At 36.1% G+C, this 25,226-nt stretch overlaps 1 protein-coding gene across 1 annotated transcript in view; it reads right to left on the minus strand.

The window, feature by feature from the left end:
* RELN (reelin) overlaps positions 1–25,226 on the minus strand; it is a 436,933-nt gene that overhangs the window by 59,539 nt on the left and 352,168 nt on the right. Inside the window, exons 34-45 of the mRNA XM_037511284.2 lie at positions 24,514–24,787; positions 22,720–22,860; positions 22,437–22,614; positions 18,378–18,462; positions 17,355–17,537; positions 15,258–15,429; positions 15,055–15,157; positions 13,250–13,479; positions 6,315–6,535; positions 4,419–4,566; positions 1,217–1,475; positions 100–349 (exon numbers count right to left, since the gene is read on the minus strand). Of these exons, the coding sequence (XP_037367181.1) occupies positions 100–349; positions 1,217–1,475; positions 4,419–4,566; positions 6,315–6,535; positions 13,250–13,479; positions 15,055–15,157; positions 15,258–15,429; positions 17,355–17,537; positions 18,378–18,462; positions 22,437–22,614; positions 22,720–22,860; positions 24,514–24,787 (2,244 nt within the window). The remainder of the gene's footprint in view (positions 1–99; positions 350–1,216; positions 1,476–4,418; positions 4,567–6,314; positions 6,536–13,249; positions 13,480–15,054; positions 15,158–15,257; positions 15,430–17,354; positions 17,538–18,377; positions 18,463–22,436; positions 22,615–22,719; positions 22,861–24,513; positions 24,788–25,226) is intronic.

Consider the following 25,226-nt stretch of genomic DNA (forward strand, 5'->3'; position numbering starts at 1 on the left):
GGTTTTTCCTACCAGAGGTTTAGCATAGTCCTTTGGCAGAGCTACTCACAGATGCTCTTTTACAGACATCTACTACTCTATCTGCAATGGTGTGCTTACCATAACAAGAGTCTGTGACTGAGCAGGAGGCTGCAAAATCTATCTGTAGGAACGAATCCTCATTCACAGCAATATCTGTGGTGACCACATAACGAGTGCTGGCCTTTTCAATGAAGACTAGGGCATCACCAGTAGAGCCACACACAGGCATCTTGGTACCCCCGGGGTGAAGCAGCCATTTCCTACTATCCAAAGTTGTGAAATCATCTTCCAAGACTGTATTACCAGAAATATTTCCTCCTATAAGAATCTGAAATGTATTTAAGAAAAAAAATGCAAATTTTTAATTTGGTTTTAAGATATGAGAAAATCCAGTTTTTTTTTTTTCATTTGTTTGTTTTTATTGATCAGACTGCTCAGAACTGGCATGCAGCAAGCATAATGTCAGGGGGCCTTTCAGAATGCTCTTGTTTATGTGGTCTGCTTGCCCATCTGGCAAGAAGTTACAGAAAACAAATAAAAGGATTGACAAAACCATTCACAGCCTTCATGGGCCAAATTGTGCCTTTGAAAACTGCATGTACCCAAGCTGGGAAGGCAAAATTTGGCTTACATGTGACTATTTTCCATGTAAAATTTCTATTTAAGGACAGTTGTACCCTAAGGCATTTCAGTTCCAATTCTTTGCATGGATTTTGCCGTTTGTTAACAGGTTCTTTGAGTTCTATTTGATATGCATTTCATTATGTATGAAGATCCTTTAGAACTATCCATAAAGATGTTAGGGAGATTTATTTATTTTTTTCTTCAAAGGGTAGGAAAGAGGATTTGGGAACTATGGCATGCAGCACCAATGCTAATTTGCACATTTTCCTTTTCAGAGAATTATAACCTCGTATCAAGCTTGATAAAGTCTCTCTATCCATATGGCAGAATCCTCAATGAGCAGGACCTGGGCCTTCTGTTCTGATGTTTATTTTTATAGACTCAGGCAATTGAAGGACTAGAGAATGAAAAGAAGCTAAAAGCCATACCTAATCTAGCTGCATGCCCTTGGGCAAGTCACACTAAATAGTTCAGGGCTTCCTCAAAGAATGAGAGAATTGCACTAAATACTATCTAAGGCTACATTCAGCTTCAGAGACAAAAAGTAATAGTTAATCCTTAAGAGACTGACCTGGTCAATAACCCAGGGACTGTAGAAGTGCCCATTTTCAGATGGCTGCCACCAGCGGAGGCGAGTAGAAGCAGAACGGGCTTTCAAGGGTATCTCCAGGGCGATGTACCTGCCCACGTTGCTGGAGTTGCTGAAAAGGAACTCTTGGAGGAGACTCCATGACAGGCCACCATTGAGAGAATATTGTAGAAGCACAGGTTGGCTCCTGGGGTCAGGAACACCTTTACCACATCCCAGTCTCATGAAAAACTGTACAAATCTGACAGGAGTAAAATTTACTGTAGACTTTTATACTTCAGAGAGAAATTCACACCATTAACAAAAGATAAGCACATGGGGTCACACGGGGAAATGCATGGTTTTAATGAATATGATGATTTAACTACTGTTCAAAGCAATTACTTTAAAGCTGATTTTCATTTTTTTTTATTGTGAAAGGAAGTTAATAAATGTGACATCTGAAAGAAGGCAATTCTGTACCCATATTTATATTTCCTGCCCCTCCACACAGGGTAGTCTGAGGGAAGTGAGATTTTCCTGCTCCCTCCGGCTATTCTGTAAGATGGCAGGGATCCAAAGGTTGTCTAAGTTTGGGGATATGTATCATCACCTAAGAGGATAAATTTGGATCCTTGTCTTTAGTATCTGAAACTGGAAGAATGTAGTTGATGTAATTAATGCTATCTATTGGAAAAAATCATCCCTTTTCAGGTTTTACTAGTAATTTCTTAGATCTCATATGATTGGTTTTGGGAGATACATTTAAATTCACCAGTTGTAGCACATTGTTGTGAAAGACCTGGCATCTTTTAGAAGAGGTGAGTCAAGCCCAGGCCTCTTCTGGTCTTTGTGCCAAGGGCAGAGGAGCATGAATGTGGGTGGTAGTGGTAGTGGGCTGTGCCAGTCTCTGACTGTTGCTGGTTCTGGGATGGATGATACCGGCCATCGAGAACAGTGGCGGCCAGCCAGTGGCAGCCTTCCCAGTTGGCAGGGAGTGGAGAGAGTGGCAACAACCAGCTGAGGTACCAATGAAAACTAGCTCACATGTTATCTTTGGCAGGCAAGCTGCTGGTGCTTGCTCTGGCCTCTGTGCCTAACTGGTATTGCAGAATAAATTTAATGTTTAACCTACACATATACCCAATAATGTATGCATGTTAACCATATGAAATATATTGGGGCTTATAATATGTTATCAGTACCATATATAAAATCATGCATTCTTCATGAGTAACCCCCTCCCTTCCACCCCCTCCTTTACATGGGCATTTGCTTATCTCATAACCTTGAGAAAACTGGGATTTTCATGGAGCATTCTGAGGTCAATATATGCAAATCCTACACAGCATGTTACTAAGATGAGATAAATAATGGAGCTTTTAATACTGGACTAATGAAAAAAATACAAGGTTAGGGCTTAGTGACATTTATATTACAAAAACAATAATCATTCACAAATTTTTTTTTTTTAGCATATTGACTACTTGTATTGGGGAAATGTTTGTATCAATTTAGTTTTACATGAACCATTGTAGAATTATTTGGAAAAAACTAATAATTTCTAAATTAGAGTACTTAGCTGCCAATAAAAATCTAAAATAAAGAGCATTGAATTAAACCAGATGTATTAAAACAGAATGGAGATGAATAAAATCTTGTCTTCTGTAACTGTAAAATTATTATTTCAAAGATAATACTTTCTCTATGAAGCATGACCAAATTTGTAATTCAATAAATGGCAGATTTAGGAGAAAAAAGAGGATAAATATGTTAAGATTTATTTTGAGATTCTTGAAATGTTTAATAAAAAAACAAAAACCATGATTTCTTTGTCCACTGGCAAAAATAGGTCAGGGCTCCATTTTACATATGTTCAGTTGCATTTTTTTTTTTCCTGGTTAAATTTTTGGCTCATCAAATGATCAAAGGATACACATCTTGACAGGACATAATTCTCTGATCCAGTTTAAAATGTTTGTTTCTGAGTGACTGTGCTCAGTTTAGAAAGTGACTGCTTAGAATATATTAGTGAGTCATTGGAAAGAAATGCTTCTAAATAATAAGACTATGCCTCAAATGTTCTTAAGTTGCTGATGGATACAAAGTTAATTGTGAATAATTTTAGTATGTATTGAATTTCTAAGCTTTCTGCTAAGCATGGTAAAAAAATTTCCTCATAGTTCAACCTAATGAAAAGTGTTCTGTAGAAGGTGAATAGAGAAGAGGCAACATTATTTTCTTGAAGTTAAAGTAAATTAAATATTGTCATGTCCTAGTTACCATGTTGTAAAATAGAAGATATTAACTTTTGTCTGTTCCGCTGTGTTTCATTTCTGATCTAGTTATGGCACAAATTTCTCTCAGTTTTAGAATGGAAATTATGTAAATTGTGTCTTAATGGAATCTCTTTGACAAGAGGGAAGCTCAGCATTTCCAATGGAAGCCCTTGTCCTGGAGATTTCTCTGCTTCTTTCTGATTTAATTATGGTTCTGCTATTGTACATTACCATGTGGTTTTTCAACAGCATTTAAAAACAATTACCTAAATTGGTGCAGTCATTATGGAAAACATTGTGGAGTTTCCTCAAAAAATTAAACATAGAAATAATACATGATTCAGCTTTCCCACTTCTGGGTATTTATCTGCAGAATATGAAAACACTAATTCGAAGAGATATATGTATCCCCATGTTCACCACAGAATTATTCATAGTAAGTAGTCAAGAGTTGTAAATAACCTAAGTGGCATTACTTAACGAGTAGAAAAGATGTAGTATACACACACAATGGAATACTACTCAATCATAAACATGATGAAATCCTGTCATTTGCAACAATATAGATGGACTTAGGGGCTATCATGTTAAGTGAAATAAATCAGAAGGAAAAAGACAAACACCATGTGATTTCACTCATATTTGGTACATAAAGAAACTGAAATATGAAAAAACAAAACAAAGCAAAACAAACTTTTAACTACAAAATCAAAACAGTGGTTACCAGAAGGGAAAGGGGTAGGGTAGTAGGTAAATTAGGTAAAAATGGTCAATTGTATGATGATGGATGGAAACTAGACTTTGGTAGATAAAGTAATGTATTATGTATAGGTGTTGATTTATAATGTTGTACACCTGAAAAAAATATATATAATGTTATAAACCAATGTTAGCTCAGTTAAAAAAGGAAGAGAAAAATTGATTACCTAGCATGTGATAAATCCAGATCTCGTGTCATCAACATGCGTAAGCCATCTTCATTGAAAAAGAGGTTGTTTCCACTGGAAAGGATTCCACACTTCCGAGATGGCTTTCCACCACTCATTAACAAGAATCTATCAGACTCCAGCTGACCTGAAAAATGTGGAAAATGTACTTTAACTATGACCTAACATATAATCATATTTATTTTTCAAAGGAATATGATAAATGTATTATGTAGTTTTAAAATGTGAAGTCATAAATATTGAAGTCACAGATTTTGGGATAAAAAGTCTCCTCAACATTTTGGTTCTTTGAAACCATTTAGTCATGGCTGCATAATTGAAGTGTCCCCATGAGAGAAGGAAGGGGTCTTTCTCTTAATATCTGTGTTCAGCCACACAGGTCCCTCCTTTCTGCTCCTCTACACTGCACAAAATAGACATTGGCTTCTTTACCATGTCCTTGCTACTGTGAGGACAATATCCGCCTGGCATTACATAATATTTTTAAAAATACAGTTTTTAAATGAAGAGATTGTTGTGTAATTTAGTATTTTTTATTAAATAATCTTTCAAAACCAGCCCTTAAGTGACCTCACATACTCATCTTAGATCTAACTGATTTTTTATTTGTGGACGAAAACACATAACATAAAATTATATTCACAGTATTATTTAAATATTGCCACTAATTCATTCCAGAATTTTTTTTTTAATCTCCACTAAAGAAAACCCCTCATCAAGTGGCCACTTCCTTTTCCTACCTCATACAACCCCTGGCAACCACTAAGCTGCTTTCTGTCTCTATGGATTAGCCTTTTTGAAAGTTCCATAGAAATGGAATCATATATGTGATCTTTCCTGTATGGCTTCTTTTACTTAGCATATTGTTTTCAAGGTTCATCCATGTTGTAGCACGTTGTAGCACATATCAGTACTTCATTTTTATATGAATAATATCCCATTTTATTGATGTACTTAAATCTAATTTTATTTTATTATTTTTTAAGATTTATTTATACAAGAACCAGGATACAGGCCAGAGGTATGGGGGGTGAGAGGATTCACCAGAGACAGAGCAGGGAACAGAACAGGCAGACTGACAAACACACTGCTGAGGGGAGCAGCAGGCGAAATAGGAGAGGTCTGCTGCGCCATGTAGGCATCTCCCTGGCTGGCCGGGAATGGAACCCACGCTGTAGAGGCTGCGGACAGCTTCACGGTGTGGCGCTCAACCGCCTGCACCACCAGGAAGGCCCATAAATCTAATTTTGAAATGTACCTTAAAACCATAAATATAACAATTTCATAGACAACTTAAAGAAAAGAAAAAAATTTTTATCAGTTAGTTCAAGACTTCTACTATGAAATGCTTTTCCATAATTTATCAGTGTATATCAGATAGATATAAAATTAATTGTGATGATTGATTGCATCACAATAATTGCATCACAGTAATTGCATTTTCTATGTTGTAATGTTGTTTTCTCACATAATGCTGTTAGATATGTGATATAAAGCAAAGGTATAGAATGTGATGAGAGGTTGCTTAATGAATTGGTGGTAAAGCAAATGACAGGGATTTATATTTCTGGAAACTTGCTCCCTCAACTTAAGGAGATTCAGAAATTTTTTGAAAACTATTATTTTTCAGAAGTTACATGTGACAGAAAAAAATGGTGAAAATAGCATTAGTTTTTCTCATTTACTTTTCACTGACTATTGTTTCGAAATGGAATAATATAAACTTTGTAACTAAATGAAGATTTGGATGTTGACAATTGTAATTATAATGAAATATTAGAGTGGAACTTAATTTCTTCTGTATTGCAAATTGTGCTTAATATGTTAAGTTATTTTTTTAAACAAAGCTATACAGAATTTATGAGAAAGGGTTACCTTCAAAATCATCCTTGAGAAAATCAGGATTTTTGGTGCTTATTTTACAGGTTGGACCTGAGTAGCCAGGATCACATATACACTTGGTCCCATTGACACAACTCCCATGTCCATTACACATCTCTTCACATTGGGGACCAATATAGACATTATCAATGGCCCATGTCACTGGCTGAGAACCAGCAGGGTAAAACCCTTGGTACCATCTGAAACGCACAGATCTGGAAAAGAGGTACAAGACTTTAAAAAATAAATCAACAAAACAATACACTTTTAAAGTAAAGTAAGCATGTCTGATCAATGAGAAATGGGGAGTTAGTACTTTTGCACCATACTTGCAAAATTGAAAACATGATCCACCTTTTCAAGAACACAAACTTTATCCCTCAATCCCCAGTATTTTGCCAATAAGATTCTTGCTTTCTGTAAGTCCTTCCAATTCTTTCACTGTCAAAATTCTTTCAGCTCCTCACCTTTTAAAACATTGATTTTCTTTGTGAAGCTTTTCTCTATCCCTACTCCACATAACTAATCTTTTTTTTTTAAAAAAAAGAGGTAAAATTCACATAGCATAAAATTAACCATCACCCATTTCAAGTGTACAGTTCAGTGACAATTAGCATATTCAGAGTGTCAGTCAACTGTCATCTCTATTGAATTCCAAAAGGAAACCTGCACCAGTTAAGCAGTCACTCCCATTTCTGTTCTAACCCTAGATCCTGAAAGCCACTAATCTGCTTTCTATCCTCTATGAGTTTACCTAGCCTGGATATTTCATATAAATGGAATCCTGCTATATGTGACCTTTAGTACCTGGCTTTATCATTAAACATAATGTTTTCAGGTTCATTCATATTGTAGCAAATATCAGAATTTCAACATTTTTTATGACTGAATAATATCCTATTGTATGGGTATACCAATTTTATCCATTTCTTACTTAATGGACATTTGTTTGTTAATGGCCATTTGCTTTTTCCCATCTTATGGCTAATGGAAATATAAACATTCATGTACAAGTATTTGCTTGTATACCTGTTTTCAATTCTTTGGGGTAGAATGGTAGTGAAATTGCTCGGTCATATGGTAAATAACTCATCCTTTAATTTCTCTCTCTTCATTCTTTTTTATAATTTTGATGGAATTTTCATTATTGCAGTTATCATTATTGCTAGAGTTATTTAAAAGGGTACCTATTTCCCCTAGGCCATGTACTTGTAGAGGCCACTACCATGTCATGTCTTGTTCTTTGCACCCTTTCATAGCAGTCAGTTTTCACACACAGTAGGTGCTCAAATAAAATTGTTTGTAATTTTTGTGAAAGGTTTTTGGATGCAATTAAGATGTTTTGAATTTTACCCTTTTGGCCACAGATTATTGTAATGAGAGAAATGACAACACCAACTTTATTTTTAGATAGATGGTTCTTTTTATTTTATTTTTTAAAGATTTATTTATTTATTTTATTTATACAATAGCTGGGGGTACAGGCCAAACACATGGGAGGGTGAGAGGATTCACCAGAGACAGAGTGGAGAGCAGAACAGGCAGACAAACCGAAAGCACTGCTGAGGGGAGCAGCAGGTGCAATAGGAGAGGTCTGCCGCACCATGCGGGAATCTCCCTGGCCAGCCAGAATGGAACCTGTGCTGCAGAGGTTGCAGACAGCTTCACAGCACTGTGCTCAACCTGTTGCGCCACCACGGAGGTCCTGTCTCTTCTTTTTAAATCAAAGATATTTTGTTTTTATTTGTAAGTGAATTGTCCTATCATGTAGCTGATAAGTTAGCTCCTTGGAAATAATCTACAGTTTTCAGGTGGCAGTTCAGAAACGGTGAATATATTTTGTTAACTACAAAACTGTTAAAAAAGGATGGACTGACTTTAGATGGAGTAGCTATGCCTCTGCACCATTTTTGTGTCCTGGAATCTGCCCAATTTTCAATTTTCATAGAAACTAAATTCAGAAATTTTTTTTACTTGAAAAACATAAACAAGAGGTAAATATCAGAAGCATTTATTACACTTTTAAAATTTAGTAAGTAGTAAAATAGGTGAAATCAAATTTGCACATATAATTTTAACCCTAACTTGCCCCCAAAATGCCAGTTCATAATTAAATTTTATTTTCAAGTACTTGTCAGAGCTTAGTTTTGGCAAGCAGCACTTCCTACCTTTTGAACTTTCAGACTGCTGAGCTGAGGGAAATGGCTGGAGTTTTCCTTTGAACAAAAACCTACATGGATTTTTTTTGAACTTCTTATTTATTCAAATCTTCTGAATACAAATGAACCACCTTGGTTGGATATTTATTATTGTTCACCTGCTTTGACACTGAAAATGCAAGCACTATGATAAATGGGCTGAAGGATCTGGTTTCACTGTGGTTCCCTTCTGCTGAAATCTTATTTTGAGAATTTCTCACCACCACCCTCCGTGGCAAATGTCAGACTTTGCTCTCCCAAGCCAGAGATATTCAAAAGGTTCTGTTTTTTAAACATAAACTTAAAATTTCAAGCACACAAGAGTGCTTTCATTAAATAGGGATTTTGGTTGACTCATTATAAAACCACATAAAGCAAAAACAATTAGGAAGTTTAGAGACAAAAAGACTCTAGACAAAAAGGACACAAAGGTGACAAGAATAAAATCAGATGGAAGCCCAATACTATGTCTCAAATGTGAATTGACTGTATGTGGAGCCAAAAAAAGTCATTTCTGCACCTAAGATATTTAATATACTTTTTTTGGGTATATATAGTGTTCAGTAACTACACAGAAAAGGGTAATTTAAACATGGGTTATAAGTATATATTTTTAGTATCTAGTACTTGTGCCATAATTATATACCATGTTGCACACAAACCAAGGAATGGTTCACTGAGTTGGAGAAAATTTAACTTTTGCCTTCCAGCAATTCACGCATTGCTGGGTTTTAAGAAGAGTGTTAATTCTCCTCCTGAAACAAAGATTGGACAGCACTATTAAGGCAAATTCTTCTCTTTGCAGAAATGGTCAAGGACTATTTGAAAGGTAGGTTTATACCATTCTAAGAGTGAGCCTGACTCCTTAACAGATTTACTTTCCTTTCACAGAGATAAAAATGACACAGAACACAAATAACATGATGTTTTAAATTCTGTACCTTTATTTTTTAAATAAAGGTATTTTAAAAAAATATTTAAAAAATATTTTTGAGTTAATACTGGTTTACATCATTGTTTACATTGACACAATCCTTCAAATTCTGTACATTTATACTTGGAGGAAATATATTATAAATTGATACCTAATGCCAGCAGGTGAAACTACAGATGTCTGTATTTCTCTTATTGAAATCTCGAAATTATACATGCCCGAGGTATAAGCACAGCCTGGTGGACATCACCAAATGTCAGGCAGGTTCTATGACATTGTCCTGGAGTGGGCATCTTTACTCAGGATCTCTGATTGGTAGATCTTTGTGACTGTATTTTATACTCTTTTAAACAGGATTTTTTTCCTGGAGGGAACTTGCTGAAGCTAACCTCAAGACGTATAACCTGTCTTGAGGACTGTTTTCTTTTCTTTTTTTAAAGATTTATTTATTTTTATACAAAAACCGGGGTACAGGCCAGATGTGCAGGAGGGTGAGAGGATTCACTGGAGACAGAGGGGAACAGAACAGGCAGACTGACTGAAATACGCTGCTGAGGGGAGCAGCAGGCACGACAGGAGAGGTCTGCCTTACCATATGGGACCCTCGCCGGCTGGCCAGGATTGAACCCACGCTGCAGAGGCTGCGGACAGTTTCACAGTGCGGTGCTCAACCACCTGTGCCACCAGGGAAGCCCAAGGAGGGCTATTTTCTATTGAATCTAATTCTTAGTAGGGCAATTGGGGTCATTAAAGAGAAAGTCTGGAGCTTTTCAGCATCACCATAATAGTCATGGTCTTGGTCACAGCTGTTTAAGGGTGGCATCTCTGGTCCTTTTCCCTGCCCACATGGCCTGTAAGCATGGGTTTTTGGCAGCTCTGCTTTTATTGCAGCACTTGATTTTCTGGCCCAAAACTGATTGGTTCAGATTTTCTTTTCTAGAACGTAGACTATTAGGAGTTCCATGTCCAAATTGAGTTGTCATTTCCTAATTGACGTTAGTGTCAGCACCATAAAAATGAGGGTCACGAATTGCTGCTGCTGACGTCCTCATACTTCCTGAGTGCAGTCCACACAGATTCCCAGTATGTTCTCAATAAATTCTTCCACTTTTTTCCAAACTTCTTTATATTTCTTGCAACACAGTATCTTAAATAATACAACTGATTCTGGATAAGAAGGTTTTCCTGAGCTATTTTCTATTACCAGATTCTTCTATAGACAAGTTCATCCATTAACTCCTCAGAGCAGCTTTCTGGTTGTTCTGGCTGAATTGTGAGCCCTAGATATGCCTGTGGTGTCTGGATAGTCTCCTTGCCTCCTTGAATGTCACTTCTAAAAAACCTTGAGAACATTTTCTAAGTGATGTTTATTTTCTTAATAGTTGGATTTTACTTTAGAATAATATCACGATATCCTGATACAATAGCAAGAATTAATAAATGGCATTCTTGACAACACAAAATATTAAAATCTTTAGCAATCAAATAATAAAAATTATGCTGATGATGTAATGAGGAGTGAATGGATTTACATTCAAAGAAAATGCAGACTTGAAAATACAGACTTTAATTCACTCTTTTGGAAAGGCACTAGGTATTAGTAGTTTTGCTTGAAGACCCAAGACTTCTAATTATGCTGAGTTTCAAATCGGGAATATAAATCCACTTCCATTTTTAAAGTATGATATTAATACTTTCTTCTTTTTTTTGACATACCCTGAAAGAATAAGTTCTTTATTCTGAGAGATAAGACACGTTCTGAGGCAGTCTGCTTTGTTGACTTCCTCTTTGTTCACTTACATTATTAGTTTAATTTTTTGAACTATAGTTTTCTTTTCATTTCTACTAGAGTTGAAGTTCTTTGTCTCCAAATAAATTTTCAACAGAGGAGTCAAATATATGTAACAAGAATGCTGAGATAGGTTAAAAAAGTAGAAATGCCTGGGGTTAGAGAGCTAACAATTCATTTTTATCAGACACATAGAATATTCTCTGGGCTTCCATCCATATATGCCCTCCCATGTGCAAGGTACATACATAAATGTCTGAAAGTCACACAATTCTAACCACATTTACATTATGAAGGGAGTGCAGGAGTTGAGGAGGGTTATAACACTAGGGGAAAATCAAACTTCCGTTGCTTCCTAACTGATCTAACAAAGACTCATGGGAATACGAACCCCAGAGTGTACTCCATGGTGTACTCTTGTAAAACTGTCTTCAAATTATGAGGGGTCAGTTCAAATTAGCTGGGGTCAGTTCAGTGTCTGGTATTTATTTGTTTTGTCTTTTTAAAAATTTTATTTATATATATTTTACATCATCCTTCCTTTTTAAAATTTTTTTTTCATTTTATTTATTTATGCATACAAGAACCGGGGTGTAGGGTAGAGGTGCTGGGGTTGGGGGTGAGAGGATTCACCAGAGACAGAGTGGGGAACAGAACAGGCAGAATGACTGAAATACACTGCTGAGGGGAGCAGCAGGAGAGTCAGGAGAAGTCTGCTTCACCATGTGCTCCCTGGCTGGGGATTTAACTTCTGCTACAGTGGCTGTGGATAGCTTCAAGTGCTGAGACTTAACCCCTTGCACCACCAGGGAGGCCCCATTATTCCTTTTTGTACAATTTGTGCTTTCTCCCCCAGGTAAAGTAAGTCCCTGTAAAGTTCCCACCATCAATTTGCCTGTGCACTATCACCAAAGACCCTTGTGTTCTTCCCTCCCTGTTTTGATCCCTCTTCCTGTGCCCTCCCGCCCCACAGAATGTCTCTAATTTATAGTTACCTGTTAATTTTGTTATTTTTTAATTTATTATAAGTATTTTTTCTCTTGATCCCTTATTTGGTTCCTCTACATTTTTATTGTGATATGTAAACATACTGTATATGACTCAAAGACATAAATTCATACCCTCTCACATGTATGGCACCATCCCACACGCACCACCAAACCACTTAAAGTTTTTACTACAGGCCATTGGATCCCCTCCCCCATTTTTCCCCTGCCCCCTCTGGTAGCCTCAATTCTAGTCAGATTTCTAGGATTTGTTTTGTTTTGGTCTTGTCAGTCCCTTTGTTTCTTTATATTCCACATATGAATGAAACCATATGGTATTTGTCTTTCTCCTTCTGACTCATTTCACTGAGCATAATCCCCTTCAGTTCATCTTTTTTTTTTTTTTTTTTGTAGCTGGGTAGTATTCCATTGTGTATAGCTTAAATCTTCTTAATCTACTCATCTGCCCTTGAGCACTTAGAATGTTTTCAAAACTAGGCTGTTGTAAATAGTGCTGCAATAAACATCAGGATACATATATCCCTTCCATTTAAAGTTTTGTATTCTTTGGATAGATATCTGGAAGTAGAATTGCTGGATCATATGGTAGATTTATTGTGAAATGAGGGCAACCAGCAGGGAAGGGAAAGGGAGAAGGAGAGGAATGAGAATGAAGAAGGGAGGGAACAAAGGGTCTATGGTGGGGACTATGGATTCTTTGGTGGCAGGTACAAATTGCCTGAAGGGAGGGGGGAATCCTACTCTTCTATAACGGAAACAATAATGTAAACCAATATTAACTCAATGAAAAGAAAGAAAGAAAAAGTTTCTGATGCAGCAGCACTGAAAAAAAATATATTGAGAAACCTCCATTCTATTGTCCATAGGTGGTAGACTATATTTTAAATATCCATTGATCTGAGGAAGAAATGTGAGGTGGAGCTTTCCTTCTAATAAGGTGGCAAGTTAATGATGAATGCAGGGAGAAAATGTCACAAATGCTGAGAGAAGCAAGTCCTTACCCGCAAAGGTGCAGCTTTCCAAAGTGTACTACCTCCCTTCTCCAGCCCTGGGTGGTCCCCGCGTAGTAGGTACTGCTTGGGTGGTGCTCAGTGGAGCACAAGGAGCTTATGTGGCTGCTGCTGTGATAGCAGAGGGGGAGCAGTAGGTGCCAGGTTGCCCCAAAGTCCCTTGAAAACTCCAGTCTTACCGGATCAGCAGATGAGCTATCAGTTGAGCATCCAACATTGATCTTGGGGAAGAAAAAAATGATGCAAATTATTTCAGAGCAACAAGCCTTGAAAGGATTCACCATTTCATTATTTTCTCAAGAGTCCATTTTCCTGGGAACTGTCTTGTTGAAATATTTAACACTATAAAATTCTGTTTTGCCTAACTGAATAGCAGCATATATTACCTTTAAATAATAATTTTCTCATAAGGATCCTCAAAGGACCTCATGAAAAATTGATTTTCCCTCACTTTATGAAAAACATGGAAAGTGTATAAGGCAGAATCTAGCCCAGAATTCCAAATTTACCTTTGCCCCACTTTCATAGCCCAGCCAAGCAAATTGTAATGAAAAGACTGTTTCCCTAATTCTAACCATTAGCTGTTTTTCAATCTGGTGATACGAAGAACTTCTATTCTCCAAATAATCACAAAAGTACAAATGTTAGTATAATTAACAAGATTAGAAACATAACAAAAACTTTAGAAACATAACAAATGTTAGTATAATTAACAAGATTAGAAACATAACAAAAACTTTAAGTAGATACAGATAATTTCTCCACTAAGTCATCATTTGCTCCCTGGCTTTTGAAATACAAGAGACTATTCTAATTTAGAGGATGCAGAGATTAAACATTAAACAAATATTCAAAATTGTGTTGATGCATTAGGTAATATTTTAAGTAAGTCTGCCCAGTGTTTGGATGGATCTCAGCTATGAAACAGTATCTTTGAAAGTTAATACTATTGAACACTGGCATAATGCACCTTTGGTTCTTCTAATTTTAATCTGGGTTTTGGAAATACATAAAGGTCTCTGATACATTATTAATTTGCTTTCTTGAAAAATATAAGGAGCTCATAAATATTAATGAAATACACAGAGTAAATATATTTGAAATGATAAAAAGTGTAATATTATTTTATTTGTAAAGTTCATGACACCATGGTAAATACTGTAAATGTGCTGGTATGGTAAAGACTATAATTACACTGACCTGGGTTCTAAGCAATACATAAAAACTGTGAAAATAATACTGGAATAGTTTGGTCTTTTCTGTTTTCATAATTTTATTTTTTAAGATTTATTTATTTATACAAGAACCAGGGTACAGGCCAGATGCACGGGAGGTGAGAGGATTCACCAAAGACAGCAGGGAACAGAACAGGCAGACAGACAAATACACTGCTGAGGGGAGCAGTGGGCAAGACAGGAGAGGTCTGTTGCATGTGGTATTCTCACTGGCTGGCCAGGATCGAACCTGCGTTGCAGAGGCTGTGGACAACTTCACAGTGCTGCGCTGAACCACCTGCGCCACCGCGGAGGCCGTGTTTTTATAATGTTTGAAATAACTTACTTCAACAGCTTCCCACTATAGTAGATGGGGAGATTATATCATAAATAAAGGATAAAAATTCAGGAATAAACCTAAATATGATTGTGCTACTAAAAATGAATTATGATGTTAAACCTCTTTTGTCCTTGCACAAAATGGAATGTTCTAATGTATGAAATAATCTGAGATTTTCCTCCTCCTTCCTAGGTTTTGTTAAGATAACATTTAAAGCATTTCTAGTAGAACAAAGTCAATACCTCAAACTGAATGATGGTGTTCTCATTCACATTCAAATCACGAGTGGTAATGGAATGCTCACCAACTTCATTGGAAACAAACACCATAGCTGAATCTTCCTCACTGTTATACAAGAAAACAACAAGGAATCCATTATGGCAAAAATTCATCATGTTTTATATAGGATAGTGGTTTTATCTTTAGTGTCTCATTAAATACTTACGGTGCTCCCTTTGAAGAATATGGGCAATAAAGCCCAATGTTACCACCAGGATAGAAAAACCAATTGTCTTCTCTGGGCCCAAAGTCAAATGTATCCAGAAGCATCACAGGGTTGTTTAAATTATTTCCATCAATTATAAAGTCATCAATAATCCAGATTTCTTCTTTCTTACCTAAGACATTTTTGGATAAAGTAAGTTTTTGCAATGGTGAAAATCAGATGGACATTTTTGCTCTTTGGAAAAATGTAGAAAACAGAAGAAACTTGATAATAACTGGTTAAACACAGGCTTCTAGACAAAGACACACAATCTACATAGCAGTATATTTATAGAGCTAAAGTGTGAAAAAGGTAAACTTTCAATCATATTAAATCAACATGGCATGGAACAAGGTTACAATTGCAAAAAGCTGGGACAATCACTATGTGACATGTGCTGCCTCTCCCCTTACTTTGGTGTTGTTTCCCCTAATACTGGCAAGAGTGGGCTTCGAGTCATGCTTTTTTGATATAGGGGAATCTATAACATATCTGCATCTATGAAGATGGGCAGTTAGCTTACAGACTTAGAACTGAGGTACACGAACTAACTCTTCTATTCAAGCATCTCAGGAGTTTTTAGAGTTAGCCCATGACTTAGCATGAGGGTTTCAGTCAGTCTAAAGGGCCATCACTATTGTCTGATACTACTTTTATTTAATTTTTGAAAACTATACAAAAGAAAATACTGTCATATAACACTTTTTTTCCCTCTCAATGCTTTTCAAAACTTGTATGTTCATTTGGAGACATGAAAAAACATAGAAAACTAGTAAAATCACTCCTTAGGTTGTCACAGAATTTAATTCAGAGATTTAAGTTGGGTATTTAAGAAAGATATTATAGAACAGATAAGGGTAAAACACTATTTGAAATAAAAGGAAACAGATAAGACATACAAGATTTTCCTAGGTTGATTCACTAATTCCTATTTTTAGTTCAATTCTTAAAAAATATCAAAGGATCTGTAAATAGAAGCCTGTAGAAACAACCTCATTATTTTAATGAAGTCATAGGTCTTTCTCTAATCCTATCATCATTCTAATACTAGTAGTTTTCTTTCCTTTTCTTGTTTTGGAAACAGTTGGTGAAAACAATGAAGAAAAGTCAGGTAAGAATTCTAAACATAACATGAAGGCAACAATTTTCTGGACTATGAAATTGGTGACATTTGGTGATTACAGATTATTTTTTTCTGTTCATGTAAATTAAAATTATTTTAATTTTGCCCTATTAGTTATAAAGGAAATACTTTAGAGATGGCAGTACAACATTCCTATCTATTTCTGTGTTACCTTTGCAAAGAAACTGCTTAATGGGATATATCTCCATGCTTACTTGGGCCATTAAGTGCATAATTTTATAGAATATGATCTTTTATAATCAGTAGTTAATAGAAATTAAGAAGCAATAAAATATTACAAATTTGTAAAATCATTTTCTGTAACATTTGAAAATGCTATTAAATTATACATTCGCTTTAACTTATCACTGAAGCAACTGTATGTGGTAAGAATATTTTATCTAAGGTACTATATGCTTGGTGAATTTTGTTACAATGTTGTTCTACCTCCCTAATGAAATGCCACACTCAGAAGAACTATGTATTCCTAAATGAATTCATCAAAAACGTAGCTGCAACTGATGAGTGCCTAACATTAATACTGGCTTATTTTTTTAAAAAAATCTTTCCTATGTGACAGGATTTGACTATGTTTACATGATCAGGAGAACTTAAGAGTCAATTATGCAGAGATGATAAAGGTATAAAAAGTTAAATATTTACTGAGATTTGTGAAAAGTGAAGCGTGTAAATTGTGTGCTATGGATAGCTAAGCTGAGCCACTTAGTTGAGAGACAATTCTACCACACCCTTGGGTGCTGAGTGGTGCGAGAATTATGGGGACTACACATGAGGGGAGAAATCAAATATTGTACAAAAATGAACAATGATGTAAGAAAATAAAAAAAAAAACCAAATGATTCCACCACACCTAGAAATAAACACATTAACATACCACAATCATGTTTGATAAAGGAAAACATGTACATTTTTACCATTATTATATGGTTGCCAGAGTCTGAATCTTGTAGCATTGGTTTGGGCAGCATATGGCAAGGGAACATTAATGAAAAGTATGTTGGTTGTTTGAGGAAAGTAAAATTCATCCATCAGGTGCCAGGTGATTCCCCCATTGATGGAGAATTGTAATAGAATAGAGTGAGATCTCTCCGGGGTACCTAGGAAGAAGATAATACAGATATTAAAAGTATTGTGATAAAAATATGGGGAAATGGTATATTCTTAAACGATTCTTTTGGCATCAGTGCATAAACTGACTTATAGTGCCACAGAGAATTTATAGCCCAAATGGTTCAGCGGTATCTTAAAGCAATGACAGGTTGTGTTTTCTGTATGAACATGTCAAAACACACACCAAAATCTTGGGTTTTTACACAATAATAGTATCTCCTTCCTTTCTCAGAAATGACCATGTGACTATAACATTTTGTATTTCATTTAGGAAATATTGCCATCAGAAATGTTATGACTCTACAGGTATGACAAAGGATCATTAATTTTACAAAAATTCAATCATTTAAATCTTAGGACACAGAGAAAAAATTCTTGAAAAGTATTATATCCAAATGGCATAATTTGTCAAAAAATTATTTGTTAATATGAAAGGTCAGAACAACAAAATGTTGGCTTTTGGGAGGTTTATATTGATAACAGGAAACCTGATATTTCCTTAAAATTTTTTTTTAATTTAAAATTGTTATGGCTACAAAATAGTGGTGGAAAAACTCTGTGACATGATGAATTTAACTACCATAAAGCTAATAATGATTACTACAGACATATGAAGTTATTAAAAAATTTGTAGCTAGCTTACATTTATATTAAGATGAATTCATATGACAGTAGACTTGTGAACATTTATGTTAACTGAAATTTATGTTACTTTCCCAAATGACAAAATATATGGGCCTCAAACCTGTCATTTCTTTGTGGAGGATGAATGTGTATGGGGGAATTTTCTTGAAGAAAACTAATTCATAATCGCAGAAATGACTTACCTTTTGCTATAAACCTAAGTGAAAACTGGACATACATTGTATTGGCACAATCTAGATCTCTTGAAATAAGCATCCTTAGTCCTTCCTGAAAACAAAAACACACAACTTAAGCAACCTTATTTCATTTGCAAAATTATTTTCATTTGAATTTCTATACCTTCTTGCATTAGCTAAAGAATAGATACTTATAAGAAATGATCAAAAAGCAGTATTTGTTCCAGTTTAAAAGGAAAAAACTCATTACTCTCCTTTTAATGGCTTTCATTTCCTATGTCTGAATAACACAGTTTCATAGTCTCAATTCTAATTCACATTTTACTGTTTTTATTTTCTCCATAAAAAGTAGCACAAAATGATAGCATTACATATCTATAGACTTTAAAAATATAGCTCGTTTGTTCACAGCATGTCGTAAGTGAAGTAACAAGGAAACAGATGGAAAATGAGCCAACTGTTCCTGCTTGAAGCCTGGAACTAATAGGTAACTTTTTCAGGGTCTCCAGGAATCTTAGGAATTTACTAGTCCTATCTGTGCTCTTACTGCCTAGGAGGCTCTCATTCAGGCTGACACAACACTCCCCAGTTGGTCAAGTTAAATAAGGCATAACTAAGGCAAGTCCCTGTGCTAAAGCTGTAACTGTTCATGCAGAGAAGTCAAGGAATGAGGAAAGCCATCACATAAGCTTTAGTAATTTTTTCTGCTAATTAGCTATTTTTGGTTGCTTGGGATTGACAGCTCCATAGCTTGTTTTCTCCATATGTACAGGATTGCAGTGGCAGCCAATAAAATGGAATTTCACTATGCTGAAGGTCCAAACAAGTCTTTCCATTTTTCAGCTGCAATTGATGGTGTAATGTAGGGTTGAGTGTACACTGTCACCTGACTTCTTAATTACCAATTAACAAATGTAATTTTAGCTAAAGAAAGTGATTTCCTCTCTCTTCTTAGCATTTATTATATAGCATATTCCTCAATAGCTGAAAATTTTAAATAGAATGAATTTCATAAGAGCAACCACACAGCGAGTGCTTACAACATGCTGGGTTCTAAGACAGACTTTACTCTTTTCAAGCATCAAGCAGTAGCGACACTAAGGGAAATCTATTATTCTCATACTGCAGATAAAGAAACTGAAACTCAGAAAGGGTTAGTAACTTGCTTGAGATTACATAGCTTATAAGTATTGATAGCAAGATTTGAATGCAGCTAATCAGATTCTGAAATTTATCCTCTACCATTGATAAGATGTTTATTAAAACAACTCTTGATTTTGGGAGAAGAAATCCAGATAATGTTAAATTAAAAATCTGAGAATTGCCTGATATCATACCAAAAAAGTAATTAGAGTTACAGCCATCTTTGAACTGCACAAAGTATAGATTCATATTTGAGGATTAAAGGTTGCCATGTAAAAAGCTTGTATTTACAGCTTTTATTTTTCTTTTACACCTAATAACTCATTGCCCTGTTCAAACTGTGACATTTAATAAATGCCTATTTTTCATTTCTAAATGTATTTACCCTCTCTCATACATTTATAAGCATAAAGCCTTGCATGATATTACAGCTCAGTGTTATATGCAAGTTGGGGTTATGGAGAAAGTGGTTCCCCTCACTTGTGATGAAAAAGCTTTGAGGGGCCTCCCTGTTGGCGCAAGGGGTTAAGACGCAAACTATGAAGCTATTAGCAGACACTGCAGCACAAGTTCAATCCCCGGGCAGGGAGCCACCCACATGGCATAGCAGACCTCTTCTGACTTGCCTGCTGTTCCCCATAGCAGTGTATTTCATCAGTCTGCCTGTTCTGTTCCCCACTCTTTCTCTGGTGAATCCTCTCCATCCCCCACACCTCTGGCCTGGTACCCCAGTTCTTGTATGTATAATAAATAAATATTTTTTTAAAAAAGAAAAAGCTTTGAGGTAGATCAAGATAAAGTGACATGTTTGTTCTTTCTCACTTGATTACATAATGCAAGTATAAAATTGTCCCCACAGGCAAATACACAGCAGCCATGAAAGGACCCATATTACACTGCATTTTGCAGGAGCAATTTTGTTGAAAGTGGGCATGATCTGTAATATGAAAGTACCTTTCTTTCATATATGCAATATTTGTTTATAGTGTAGCACTTGATAATTGCACAGTAGAACTGTCAGGCCCTGCTTCTGCACATATTATAGATCATATAGATATATTTCTTTTCTTTTTTCTAGGTTCAGTATCTAAAATGTGAGGAAAATTTTGCATCCAACAAGCTATTTTAATAGCTGATAGTACTCCTGAATCCATAAACATTGAAAAGAGATGATCATTTCCTTTTTCACAAAAGAATGCCTTTCTAGGTCAAACTACAGCCTAGTGAATGGCACATGCTGAGCCCTTTCTATATCTTGCAGAGCTGGTAGATAATATGCCCAATATGTATATAATGCTTGACTGCTCCTGCATTTGGCTGGCTAAAGGGAAATATAAAAGACTATGTGTCTTCCTTGTTTATAGGATCTAGGGACCACTTAAATTCTACCTTTTAAAAATTTATCAGGTGCACGGGTACATTGGTGAAGGAAACTCTATGGGGACTACACCTGAGGGGGTCGGGGGGAAGCAAATATTGTTTAAAAATGAACAATGATGTAAAAAAATAAAAAAATTAATTTAAAAAAAGCAAAAAAAAAAAAGCAAGACTTCTATATCACAAAAAAAGAGATTTGAAACATGAAAAGTTACAGGATATCTGCTTTTTGATATTGTCAACAGCTTCAAACAGATCAGAAATGAGCAATGGTATTGAGAGCTATAGCCTTACACAAGGCTAAAAAGCAAAAAATCTTCAGTAGTTTCTACTCTGAAAAGTTCTGCCTCAATTTCTTTGGTCCTCATAACTCTTAGGGACTTGTAAATCTCTCGACCTAAAGTGGTTTTTTGTTTTTTGGTTTTTTTTTTAGCCAAAACTTGAGAAGAATTCTGGATTCAAACAAGGATGGTAGTCTGCATTTATTAGCTATAATTGAAAAAGTTCCAGGGTGTCTAATTTTCTAAGTTTAGGTGCCAATCATTAAGATTGTACAGAAGCCCATGCAGATTTTTGCTAAAGATTTCATTTGTACACCTAGATTAGCTGGCTTCTCCATGCTGAGAGAGATGGGATGTGGCATGTAGTCACATATGAAGATGTGCCAATTTAGCACAGGGTTTCACATAATTGCTTAACATCTCTCTAACTAGACATCTAGGTTGAAATATAAAAATATACTAAAAATGTTTGAGAATGCTATTTAACTTGACTTAAATGCTTAGTTTTCTTAGTAACCAAATAATTCTTTTTTTTAAAGCTTTATTTATTTTTATACAAGAGTTGGGGTACAGGCCAGAGGCACGGGAGGGTGAGAGGATTCACCAGAGACAGAACAGGCAGACGACAGAAATGCACTGCTGAGGGGAGCAGCAGGCATGACAGGAGAGGTCTGCCAGGCCATTTGGGAATCTCCCTGGCTGGCCGGAACTGAACGTGTGCTGCAGGGGCTACAGACAGCTTCACAGCACTGCACTCAATCCGCTGCGCCACTAGGGAGGCCCATAACCAAATATTTCTTTTGGCAGGAGGGAAAGGGAAAAAACAATGACCTTTCATAAAATCATTTTTTTAAATATTGCAAGTTAAATATTTAATAACACGTAGCATTACATTCTAGAAGTCAAGAGGATTCTAGAAACTGTATATTTATAATTTACATATGTATATAGGTATATATATGTTTATATGTACATCCATTTATCTGAATGTATAATTCTAGCAGAAAGTAAAGTATTACCAAAGCAGAGGAAAAATTTTATGCCCAAGTGATCATAAAAAATTGATTGACTAGAAGAGGAAACTGGGTTTGGGATAGCATATACAATAACATTTATATAATAATAAAATGTATAAAATAAATTTATACAATTACTAATTATAAAATGATATGTTATCTGAACAGATTCTGGAATGCATTTTTGTGTAGCAATGAATGAAGAAAGGAATTTCAGTAGTAGGGTGGAGAGTAGAAGCTTATCTGACCCCTTTGAAAATGAGAGATGTTCCAGATTTGATAGTTTCACCATTCAGATTCCCCCTCTCTGCACCATACACTTCAGGCCAAAGGTCAGGATGTAGATTCCCATTGAAATCATCTTTCAGAATGGAAGGCAGAGGAACAACAGGCACACAGTAGGCTCCTCCAAAGCCCCGGTCACACCTAAGGTAAAAATGAGTGGAGAAAAGACATTATTTGTTGTAAGTTCAAGAACCCATTTTTTATTTTTGCATTGCGAAGAAAAATCTTTTCATTTTATTAACTTACACACAGTGTCCAGCATCACAAATCCCTCGTCCTGAGCACATCCAAGGGCACCCTGAGGCCAGCACAATGTTATCAATAGCCCAGGAGTCAGCCCCCACGGTGTAGTTGGCCTGAATCCATCTGAATCGGGTTCTGGGAGATCTAATCAAACCAAACCAAACCAAAACAAAACAAAACAAAATAAAAAAACAACAAAACCCACACACTTGGTTTGACAGCCAACTTTGAAAGCATGAGAATATTATTTTAATTATCTTTTTGCTTTAAAGTCTTCCTCCAGATTCCAGTTCCCTCTTATTTGACCTGCTTTATTTTTATAACAACTATTGGAGGCTGTTTCCCCTTCACCCACACACAGGAGTGCAGGAAACTACTTTCAAGTATTTCACCATTTTCTTTCAGATAGGATTCTCTGAACAGATGGGTGAGATGGGAAGCTGCTTCAAACTATTGATTTATTCTGTTTTAGAGTACATGTGGAAATTTAGGATTTGTTCTCAGATTTTTATGGCTATTTAGTACTGGGAAAGAGATTGAGGATGAACAACATGGGAAAGGTTGGACTGTTAACGAAGGTTTTTTTTTGCCATTAAGTCCCTGTTCTACTGTCACTAAATGGTTTCTGATATATAAAATGGGAGCCCTATGAACTCCTGCGTCTATTTTGGGTCCTACTATCTTGGCTCCCTAAAGCTGAGGACTACAAAGATATAATGCATTCCTGTATTTTCTATTATATTTGCAATCTGTTATTAAAACCACTTTATCCAGAAACATATGCAGTCTCATGAAACAGCATAAATAGTGCCTCATTTGATTGCACAGCTCTGAATAGGAACAGAGAGAATTTTGTGCAAGGAACTGGATGCACAAGATGTGACATTGCTAAGAAACCAAATGGGGGAGTGAGGAAACCAGAATTTAGCAAACTCAGGAAGCCACTACAAGTCCAAAGCTAGAGGGACATAGGAGGAGACTGGTGGCCAGGGATCTGGGCGACATGAAGTACCATCTGGTGGGAGGTGGAGCTATTGAAGTTGGCTGAGATGCACTTGAGGGGGTGGGGGCGGGAATACCCTAGTTTATCTCTATTTCCATTCTCTAATCTCTTGCCAGTGTCTGTCACTGTCTAAATCTATCAGGAAATCAGTGAACACAGGAGGCTGGGAACAGCCTGCAGAGGCCAACTTCCCTGTGATTCAGAACAGAGCAGGACAAGGGAGAGACAGAGATTCTGGTGGAATAGTTCTGGGATGGTACAGTTTCTAACCAGTCACCACATTACACATCAGCCCTAGAAGATCCCCAAATTATACACATGCCTAAACCACAAGGAGAGTCTGAAATGTGGGGGAGGGGAAGAAATATGCAAATGAAAAAGGGCATTCCAAAGGAACCATCCTCTTACTCTTATCGCTGTGGCACTGAGATTAAAAAAAAAAAACAAAAACCTACAAACTAAGGATACTTTCCTGTATGAGATGATTTCATGTACTGCTTTATATGAATAGTAATCATTCTGGTTATTGGATAGGTATTCATTTTCACAAGTTTTGAAAAACTGAATCTAGTAGACAAAGAACAGAAAAGTTCAGCCCTGTAAAACTTTTGGCTCTCCTAACCACATTTAAAAATTGCAACTCACAGCACCTTGCACTTTTTTTTTCCTCCTGGCACATTCCATGCATAATTATCGTGAGAGAGTAATAGAATTGCCAAGTGGAATCACAATTATCTTCAGATTAGGTGACGGAAACCTAAAGTACTGACTTGTAGCCAAATGACAATTCTCACATGGTAGACAGTGGAAGGTAGACAGTGATCCGCTTCCAATTCTGGAATCTTTCCGAGGTGTAAATTGAACTTTCTGTGTACTGCAGACAGCCAATGGTTGGAGGAACACACTCTTCGGTGACAAGATGCCAGTCCCTGCCGTTGTTCAGAGAATACTGGAGCTGCACACTGTGGGAGTCGCTGAAGGGCTTGCTGCAGCCCATGCTCATTTCAAACTGCAAGAAGGTTGATGCTGACACATGGAAGTCCCAGGTCTCAGCATAACGAGGTTTACCTACAAGAAAGGAAAAGTTTAATGGTAGCATATAATTGCATTCTCTTTTCTTATTTGGCATTTATGCTTGCAATAAACAGTTCCAGTAGCAAACAAAAATCATGTCTTATTTTAAGTGCCTCATATGATCTGTGACTTTTCTTCTCATGTTAAGTTTTATTCGATTACTATAAACTTGGAAGTACGGGAGAATGCTAAGTTGAAAAGTTTTACCACCTTGAAAAGGGCTGACGGAGAGTCTTAAGCCTGCAAATTATAAAACATAGGAAAGTCCTCAGGTAGATATCTTTTGCTCTGCCTTTTTTTTAAAATAAACCTTAGTCATATCATATGTTCTTCATGAAAGACAGTTCCAGTGAAAAACGTCATTGGGATCACCAAGTTATATGAACAACCAAATTCTTTTTTTCACTAACGGCCTCCCTCTATACAGGTAAAT

This window comes from Talpa occidentalis, unplaced genomic scaffold, assembly GCF_014898055.3.
Source record: "Talpa occidentalis isolate TD23 unplaced genomic scaffold, MPIMG_talOcc4v2.1, whole genome shotgun sequence".
NCBI classification, from domain to species: Eukaryota; Metazoa; Chordata; class Mammalia; order Eulipotyphla; family Talpidae; genus Talpa; species Talpa occidentalis.